Source organism: Lactuca serriola, chromosome 8 (genome assembly GCF_051521515.1).
Source record: "Lactuca serriola cultivar US96UC23 chromosome 8, Lser_US96UC23_V15, whole genome shotgun sequence".
NCBI lineage: Eukaryota > Viridiplantae > Streptophyta > Magnoliopsida > Asterales > Asteraceae > Lactuca > Lactuca serriola.
The window spans coordinates 154,179,947-154,190,347 of NC_136415.1; the positions used below are offsets into that span (position 1 = coordinate 154,179,947).

Here is a 10,401-nt window from a genome sequence, read left to right on the forward strand (position 1 = left end):
GGATGGGTGACCCCCTGGGAAGTTTTCGTGTCGGGAACCCAAAGCGGCAATATTGTGATACATGCTGCAGGGGATGTTACAAATGGTATCAGAGTTAAGGCACGGGCCGATATGTTCGACGGAGGCGTCGAACCCTATAATGGGGGGTGAAGGTGGGTTGCACCTGGTCTCACATCGGGTGTGAAGGAGAATTAAGCATTGGATACCTTCACTAACACAACATGTTTTAAAGCCGTGAGGGCAGTAGATCCCATAAGAACTCTGCAGTTAAGCGTGTTCGAACGAGAGTACCGGGATAGGTGACCCTGGGAGATAGGGGTGTTACATTTTTTTTAATCATTAAGTTATTGTTATTTCATTGTAGAAAAAAAATAATGTATTAGGGAAAACTAATCTCCCTATCTAATAAATAAATAAGGTTAATCTCATTTCGCCATATGTCAAACTATTAAATAAATAATACGCCACATGCCATTATTTTGGTTCTCTAATTCGAATTTCATTTTACAACTTATATTCATAAATACTCATAAATTTTTATATGGTAACAAAATATATCAAAATATGTCAATATTACATACCCTACCTATCCCCGGATTAAAGGATATTTACCAAATTTGGTTACACTTATTATGTTTATATTTTTCTTTTAAAATTCCTTATATTTTTAATAATATATCTTTATTTTAACAACTTAATTTTCTAATTTATATTATCAATTTTTAATTTTGTAAGCGTGTTTTCACAGTTCTTAATTAATTATATTAGAATAAAAAAAAAGAATAAGCGTTTCTTCCACCGTTTCCAACACCGGTGAAGTACTCCTCAAGAAATCGTCGATATTCTCAAATTCACGCCTTCCCTGTTCAACCCTCTCAATCTTCCCCTACCGCCGAGCAACAATGGCAGCAACGATGGTTCTTGACCCTAAACCAACATCATTGTCACCACCACCAACCCTCCCCACGCCCTATTCCACCATCGACACCGTTATCGCCGACTCCGAAGACGATCTCTACACTCGCCTCAAATCACTAGAGCGCCAAATCGAGTTCATCGAAATCCAAGAAGAATATGTGAAAGATGAGCAGAAAAACCTCAAGCGCGAACTGCTGAGGTCGCAAGAGGAGGTAAAGCGGATCCAATCGGTGCCGCTCGTGATTGGGCAGTTCATGGAGATGATAGATCAGAATAATGGAATCGTCGGCTCCACTACGGGCTCTAATTACTATGTTAGAATTTTGAGTACCATCAATCGTGAGCTATTGAAACCCTCTGCTTCCGTCGCTTTGCACCGCCATTCTAATGCTCTCGTTGATGTGTTGCCACCGGAGGCTGACTCGAGTATTTCGCTTCTTAGCCAGTCTGAGAAACCAGATGTCACATATAGCGTGAGTAACATCTTCCTAGAATTTTAATTTTTGCGTATATGTTTTAGGGTTTGGGGGAATGAACATTAACTTAGGGTTCTGGTCTCCTTGGGGTTTGGTGAACCATAATCCGTATTCCAAAAGTATCGATGCGTTATGATAGTAAGATGTGGATCTGGGTAACCCTAAATTGTTTTAGAAAAAATGTTTCCTCTTAGTTCATAGGAGTGTAGACAACATAATCCATCACCAACAGAAAGGATTATGGATTGTGGTTATACATCTAGTAGAAGCTGATAGTGTACATGAATATATTTCCGAAGGTCGACTCCTATTTGATTACTTAACCAGATAATAACTAATAACATGGTGAATTGCATTGCCTTGGTATTCCAGGATAACATATTGTTCCTCAACTCAAAAACCAAGAATCATCTACATGTCTCCTCATCTTTATATTTCTGGTGGGCATGCTTTTGGATTGTATCTTGTATACAAATTAAAACACATCACCTTAGAATCTAATCTTATATTATAGGCTGCTACATTAGAACAACTTTCACCATGTTGGGTGCTGTGTAGTATAGAGAGCCCAAGTGCACTTAGTTACTATTTACCATTGATGTGCCCTTATTTATGAAGCACTTGTCTAGCATACACATGTCACCAAACATCAAAATATAAGATTTAGCATAACTCACACAATGTAAGATGACATTTTATGGCCAATTTAAAAGGAAAGTGACTAAAAGTTTTAATTTCAAAGTTCAAACATCAAGATTACCCAGTCAGGGGTGAAAATATTTTCATTATGTATTGGATTTTCAAATCTTTGTGGTTCCATTGAATCTAATGACACTCATTGCTTCTGGAATATTTCCAGGATATTGGAGGCTGTGACATTCAAAAGCAGGAAATACGTGAAGCAGTTGAGTTGCCTTTGACTCACCATGAATTGTACAAACAGATAGGAATAGACCCTCCACGTGGCGTTTTGCTCTATGGTCCACCTGGCACTGGTAAAACCATGCTTGCAAAAGCTGTGGCAAATCACACTACAGCAGCCTTTATCAGAGTAGTTGGCTCAGAATTTGTCCAGAAGTATTTGGGAGAGGTATGCTTTCATTGTGCTTGTATGAACTCTTGTTTCAAATGCAGCTTTTATTTTGATAAAATATTACTTCATCAGCAATAAATTGACTTAAAGTAGTGCAAAACAATTTTTAATATATTTAAACTTATGTTAGTGATGTGTACTATGAATTTAAGCACCAAAAAACTGTTAAGCACACTTAGGGGGTGTTTGAGATTGCTTATATAAAGTGCTTATTAGTTTATTGTGGTTTTGGCACTGCTATTAAGCACTTTTAAGTGTTTGGATAGGAAAAATTAAAAGCACTTATTGACTTGAATAAGGAATTTTTGATAAGTTACTTTCTCCTTGTTAGAGGTGGAAACATATTTACTTTTTTTTACCCCTAATGATCATTTTCTTCTATTTGCTAATGCCCCTTGAAAATGTTTTTATCAATATTAAACCCAAATAATATGTTGCATTATTGATTCAAATATGTAATTTGTGATGAAATTTCAAGTGAGTGTTCATTGAAGAAAGAATCTTTTCCATTATCCCAATTTGTTGCAAAGAACATTTTAAAATAATTTATTAGCGAAGAACCTGTTATCACATATTAAACAAAGAACACAAAGAACCTGCTAGCAAAACAAGAACATGTTAAAAATAATTTGTAGTGGAGTCGATTGTGATGGCAATCTGAAAGACTCCCTTTTTGCTCATTTTACACATATAAGCAGAATTTGCCAATTTGTTAAAACATGTAAATAAGTTATTATTTATTTGATAAATGATGTAGGGCCCAAGGATGGTTCGTGATGTGTTTCGTCTTGCTAAAGAAAACGCACCTGCAATTATATTTATCGATGAAGTTGATGCAATAGCTACTGCTAGATTTGATGCTCAGACTGGAGCTGATAGAGAAGTCCAAAGAATTCTAATGGAACTTTTAAATCAGGTCAACAAAATATTTAATTAAAGCCTTTCAAATGGGCCCCAGAACAAGACATGACATGACAAGACAGTTGTACTTGTACTTGTACTGTGCTTGACATACACTGGACTGAGAGACTGAGACTACCGTCAATGGAACAAAAAAAACTTCAATTGTTTGGCCTGTCTAAAAAGGTCGTCTATGCAAAAGACGAAAATGCCCTTCCCGTCAAATTTAGTGTGTTACTCTTCGGACTTATAAAGTTGTTGGTGTGTGTGTGCAGATGGATGGGTTTGACCAAACAGTGAATGTGAAGGTGATAATGGCAACTAACAGAGCCGATACTTTGGACCCTGCACTTCTTCGTCCGGGAAGACTTGACCGCAAGATCGAGTTCCCTTTACCAGATAGACGACAAAAGAGGCTTGTTTTTCAGGTATTAATAAACGAAAGTTAGTTGCTGCATGTGTTTTCTTATCAATGTATTATTCGTTATAAGATGGGAACTTTTTTTTGTAGGTTTGCACTGCTAAAATGAATCTGAGTGATGAAGTTGACTTGGAAGATTATGTTTCTCGACCCGACAAAATCAGTGCTGCTGAGGTAACTTCTTGTTACATACAAAACTTGTTGCACTGATGGGACAAATATTGCAAAAGACATAAATGCTCTTTTGTCCACATCGTTGAGAATAGTCATTTATTTGTGTTGTTTGTGGTTGGGAATGGGTACACAGATAACAGCAATTTGTCAAGAAGCGGGTATGCATGCGGTGCGCAAGAACAGGTATGTAATTCTACCAAAGGACTTTGAGAAGGGGTACAGGACCAATGTGAAGAAGCCCGACACCGACTTTGATTTCTACAAATAATCTACTACTACTATTACTAGATGTACCCGTGTTTTAAGACATAACTTGTGTGACAAGGTCGTTTGTTTGTCTGTTTGTTATATTATTTAAACAATTTTTATATGTGTTAGAAAAATGACACGGGAATTATGGACCATGTGTAGTTTTTTTTATCTGATTTATCTTGGCTCTTGGATTTACCTTTGCCCTCTAAGAAACTACCATAGTGTTTGGTATGATGAAATTGGGAAGGAATATAATGTTTGTTTCGGCGAAATGGAATGGACCATATCTCAAATAATGTGATCGCTTTATTTTGTTAGCCAAGGGTGTTTCTTTCATTTCATCGTGGAATGAAAATTGCAATCTCATTTTTGTTTATGCTCACTGTTTATCAAAAAATTTATTTTAGAGTCACATTTTTTTCCTGACATGCTATAGTAGGTTAAAATGGACACATTAGAATAAATTGCCAAAGTTATTTTATTCGTTATATGGAAAAATGGCCATTATCTAATTTTTCTATGTTTGATTACTAATATTTCTATGTTGACTGTTTTGACCTTCACCGTCTTTCTTTGTCTCTTTACATTTGGTACCCGAAAGGGCGAGCAACAACACCTTTTTTTTTTTTTTGACGGAAGCAGCGCCGAACCATATTCAAACTTTAAACTTCCTTAACCGGTTTGGCCTTTCTCGGAATCTGGAACTTTTGATATTGGGACATCCTTTTTCTTGAAATACCCGAACTGAACTGGGTACCCAAATGGCAAATGTCACCTTCTAAATTTGAATCTTTCAATGTCAATTATATTTCCTTATTTCTTGCAAATAAAAGGAATCGACCACAAACATCTCCGAAACAGAAAATTCGCATTCCAAGCCTAAACCCTTAAAAATTCCGTAAGATTTTTACTGATCAGCGAAAAAGCCAAAACCAATGTCTCAATTTAAGAATTCAACCCTTCAAGATTTGAAAATTTACGAATGGTTTTATTGTTTATGAATTATTATGTTCAACATTAGCATTTTGGCTGTAAATTTGGCTCTAAAACTTGTAATTTCACCATTTGCTCATAATGGATCTTGGTCCTGATTTACACAAAGTGGTACTGGTATGGGGTGGTATTGTACCTTATATTTCAGTCCTACAAATACCCTTTTAAAAAAACGTTACTTTTCGAAACCAAGCTCACCCATACCTGAAAGTATGGAAGATTTATCTGTTGGTGGTGGATAACAATAAAAATATAAAGTTTCGAATAAATTGAATACTTGCAAAGAACAATGCACAAATTATGGTATACAAACGGTAAACCCTACCATCTGAGTGATCAATGTCAACCCGTCCCAAGGTCCATGTCAGAATTCAATCGAAGAAAACCAGTAATATTTTGGGTATTCCCATGTTTGAACTATGGACCTCATATGTGGAATTGCACTCTTCCATGGGGAAAAATGGTAATATTTTGTTTTTAATATTTTCAATTCAAGTATTTTAGTGTATTAGTAGTGTCAAATGGTATAGTATGTTAGAGTAAATTAAAAAAACAAAAACCTAAAACTGTGAGAAACAAGAACCTTGATCACAATTTAAGTTCCCCCCCCCCCCCCCCCCCCCCCCCCCCCCCCCAAAAAAAAAAAAAGATAATAGATAAAAAAATCCTAGCTTTGTCCCTAGATATCAAGAGTTGTTAGAAACGTGTCTATCAACCAATAAATTGGTTGTCAAGTTGAACGAAATGTCATCTAAAAGTTGAAGATTGTGTGATTCCAACATGTGTCGACCATTTTGAACTATTTAGACGGTATTTAAGCCACATTAATAATACTAGAACGCTTGTGAGTTTGCCGTTTAAAACACAATACATATAATAATATAAAAGTTCATCCGTTCTCATAAGTTAACAAAACATATTTGAGTGCATTTCATGTTTTTATCACAAACAGGGATGAACGGACGAAAGATTTTACAGTAGGGGTTGCACAAAAGAGTTATGAGTTGCACGGTAGTAGAAAAAATATAATTTTCGAAAATTTTTTCACTGCAACCAGAAAAACTAGGGGGTGGCGGTGCCACCGTGGACCGGCCCTAGGTCCGCCCCTGATCACAAATGCAACATTTTCATTGAGTGTAATTACGAGTTTAATGCAACTATAACTTTGATATTGTCGGTTTAGAATTTTTTTAGTTAGACATTTTAAAATTAGTTGCAAATGAATCTTGTTATAGATTTGTGTTAGATGTAAAAAAAATTTTAAAAAAAATTAAATATCCTTTTATTTTTTGTTTCTACAAATCTTCCTACCTAATTAAATAGTGACATGTGTAACATTTAATCTTCATTTAATGAAATTTAATGATATTTAATATACTAATATGACACATGCCATAATTTAAATAGGTAGGAGGATTGATAGGCATAAACTCTTAAAAATATTAAAAAAAAAATAAAGAAATTGACGTTGACATAGTAAAACAATGGACATGTGATTGCAGATTTTTGGGGTGTTTGAATCCAGGCAATACATGTGAATTTTGTACTTAACTAGTTGACCATTTATTGTAATAGGGAGCGTAATAACCAAACCCTTGCTTTATTTACAACTCTAGACAAATGAGCTAACAGCTAGTGCTTTCATTTTCTTGGGATAACATATTATTCATATATAATAATTCAAGCAAACTAAATATCTTAATAATATACAATCCAAACAAATTTTGTATTTTATAGGTTATAAACATATTTTTAAAGGGTTTATAAATAATGACACAAGGACCTACATCAGGGACAAATGGATAATAAAAAAAAGTAGGCTTTTTATTTCATGACAATTCATGTGTCGGTCTATTTTTTTCTTTTTGGTTTTGCTTCTGTCTTGTAAGTCATATTTTATTTTCCTTAATTTATTGGCCCGGTTTCGTTGGTGTTATTTTATTTACATGATTATTTAGTAATTTATCTTTTGAAGGGGCTTTCTGTTAAAATACAAGCCAATACTTTTTCATGCAAAAACAAAAATTTATATAAATAAACTACGTTTTGTAAGAATGATAAATCAATGATTGATATGGCATCAAAAATAAAAATAAATACATATTATATTTTTCTTGTTGAAAAAAGATAATGATTTTATAATGTATGAATACACATGCTATATAGTTTGTTAGTATTGAATCAAGTCTCTTATATGTTTTAGACTTGCTATACTTTAACTCGTAAAACACTAAACACAAAAACACTAAACACAACTTTATAGGTGATCTGAGTTCAAATTGTAAGGGGCTTCAATGAGGTTATGAGGGTGACCAAAAGAGAATAACACATGGAATGTAAGAAAAGACATCTCCTTGTCTTCCATCAACATGGTGAACAACTTCGGAAATTCTCCTTTATTAAATAAAATAAAATATTGTTAGAATATTATATTAAAAATTGTATTCCAGGCCAAAGGCTAACCGCCAATCCTAACCACTCTTTACCGACCACTAGAGCCTCTCTACAGTGCCACAATTAAGTGATTAACTATTTGTGCTAATATTCCTCTTATTAAACATAAATTAACAAATGGCGGATGTATACAAGTGTATCAATTTCTAGATGGCAAATAATTGAACGAGTAAATTACAGAAATGATGCATATGGTTTGAGAAAATGGTGCACATGGTTTTCGTATTTTCAATTCAATTTTTAGAAAGTTGATAAATTGTACCACATGATTCCAAAATTTACGGTTTTAGTTTTTAGTCCATATAAAAAGAATATTTAACAATTTTTAGTATTTCTTTTTACATATTTACAATTTTAATAATACAAAACGAAAAAGCGTCCACCTCACCACATCCTATGGGCAACTTCTCTTTTCTTCTTTCTCTGGTCGCATGAGCTATTTGATTTGGGTTTGATTGGGTCCGGTCAAACATTTTTGTCTGACTCAGTCCTGTAAGTTTGTTTAATATTGGTAAATAATCCACTGAGTCGGTCCATTAACGTCTTATCCCGTCATAAAAAAAAAGCTGACCGAGACCAGAAGCCATCTTTTACCTCGCATGCCCTTCTCCTTCTTTAACCTTGGTCGTATTTTCTTCATCCTCCCACTTCGTTCCTTCCAGACCCCTACCTTTCTCCTCCATTTCTTTCATCGTCACCATCGACCGACCCTCCTCCAAATAAACCGATCAAACTCCTTAGGCAATTAGGATAGGTTATTGGAGACGTGAAGACTGTAGATAACTGTTTGGTTGAAGTTCATATGGAGAGGCTACATGTAACCAATGTTGGGCTTTCAACCCTCTCTAGTTGTTCCAAATGGGATATTCTACACATTATCAAGACATAGGAATGCACAAATACGGGGGTTATCTCCATTGTTGAGCACCGTAAGTACTTAAGAAAGCTTCACATCGATTGGTGGAGAACAAATACGATAGGAAACGAGGATTTGATAACGATTACCAAACTCTTGTTAGGTGTGTTTGATTTACCTTCAAGAACTGGTTCGAATTGGGGTCAACCCTAACTCTACAAGCCTAGAAGCAATCGCTATAGACTAAAAAAATTGGAAATATTAGCTCTATGTGGAAGCGAAACAATAGACGGTATGGAGATTTCATGCATTACATTATAATGTGTTTTTGTGAAGAAGCTTTGTATAAAAGGGTGTCTAGTATCATATAAAGGAATTGAAGCTTTTTCTTGGGGTTGTCCTATTTTGTTGAAGATCAATGTAAAGCAATGTAGGAAATCACAGTTCCTATAGAATTATAAGATTCTTGAAGTGTGAAGAAACTGTTGAAGTAAACAAGGTAGGACAATTAGACCCTGAATCTCTTTTGAAGAAACATAAGGACGATTGGACAATGGGACCTTGAATCTCTTATTATTGCCTCTGTATTTAATTGCTTAGGCGCATGGGTTTGATTTTAAATTCAGGTAATGAAGCTAATTCAGTTAAAATGTGGAAGCAAGTTGGATGGAAGATTCAATGTAAACCAAAAACCAAGGATGTTATTCTTTCCCACTTTCAGAAGGTGGACAAATTCTAATAGTAACTTATGAGTCATGAAAACTTAAAAACTGATCAAAAGCTTGTGTTGTTTTGTTAATATCTTATTTTATTTTTTTTCTTGAATTTGATATGGAGTTGAGGGTTGTTTTGATTTGTGTTTCCATGTGATCATTCCACAATGTTTATCAAGTTTTAAATCTTTAATTTATTTAGTTTTTTATTGTAGGTTGAATGTGTTTATTAAAAATATAATGTTATAAATTAATTGTTAAATAATAAATGAATTATTATAAAAAAAATGTTGTTTGAGGGTAATATAGTCATTTTGCACTATCAATCAGATGCAAAATCAAACAACAAGTTCCAGTAAGAAGTTTACTCAGTCAGAAATTCTAACCCAATCAGCTTCTAATCCAGTCAACTCTAACCCAGTTAATAACTATCAAATGACCCCTAACTCACCTAACACCCCTCATTATCAGTCGTAGACTTATGTGGTGCCCGGGGGCTCCCAGGACAACACTCCAATTCTGGCCGTTAGTGTAATTTTTTTTATTAGGTGCAAGGTCTTGAAATATAAGTGTCAATACTATTCTAGATGTGTTCGCATTTTTCTTTTGATGTCACCACTACTCAAACTTTTCGCGTTCACCACTGCTCATTATTCTCTTTCTTTTTCTTCAACACTATAGTAAGACAACCACTTTGGATCGCCATTAGAGAAGCCATAAACCACCCATTATTTCCTTTCTTAGTCACCCATCACTACATTTTTCCTTCTTCTCGATCCATTCTTCTATTTTCTTCCCTCCATTTTCATCTTTGACATCTCTCGCCATTTTCATTAATGTCTAATACAGAGCTCAAACCAAATTTTTGTCAATGTCTAATGTCCAATTTGTCTTCGATTCAACCTGCCAAAAATCATCGTAACTCCATCCCTTCGATTAAACTCCCTCCCACATCTCCCTTCCTATCCTTTGGTTTGATTTTTCGTTTGGATTTCTCCCCATCTGTTGAATCAAATTAAGATTACATATCTAGTTTTGATTTTGGGTTCATTTAGGTTCGGTTTGCATTGATTTTTGTTTTTTCCATCAATTTTGGGTTTGGTTTCCATTGATTTTGGATTTATCCGAGTTTGGTCTCCATCGATTTTATG

At 34.6% G+C, this 10,401-nt stretch overlaps 1 protein-coding gene across 1 annotated transcript; it reads left to right on the top strand.

Moving 5' to 3' along the window:
- Nucleotides 1-781: 781 nt before the first annotated feature.
- Nucleotides 782-4,429, top strand: LOC145066291 (26S proteasome regulatory subunit 6B homolog). The gene is made up of 6 exons (XM_079013505.1): nt 782-1,391; nt 2,254-2,484; nt 3,245-3,403; nt 3,663-3,815; nt 3,899-3,982; nt 4,116-4,429. The coding sequence occupies exons 1-6, from the start codon at nt 903-905 to the stop codon at nt 4,248-4,250; spliced, it is 1,251 nt and encodes a 416-aa protein (XP_078869631.1). The 5' UTR covers nt 782-902; the 3' UTR covers nt 4,251-4,429.
- The last annotated feature ends 5,972 nt before the right edge of the window (nt 4,430-10,401 follow it).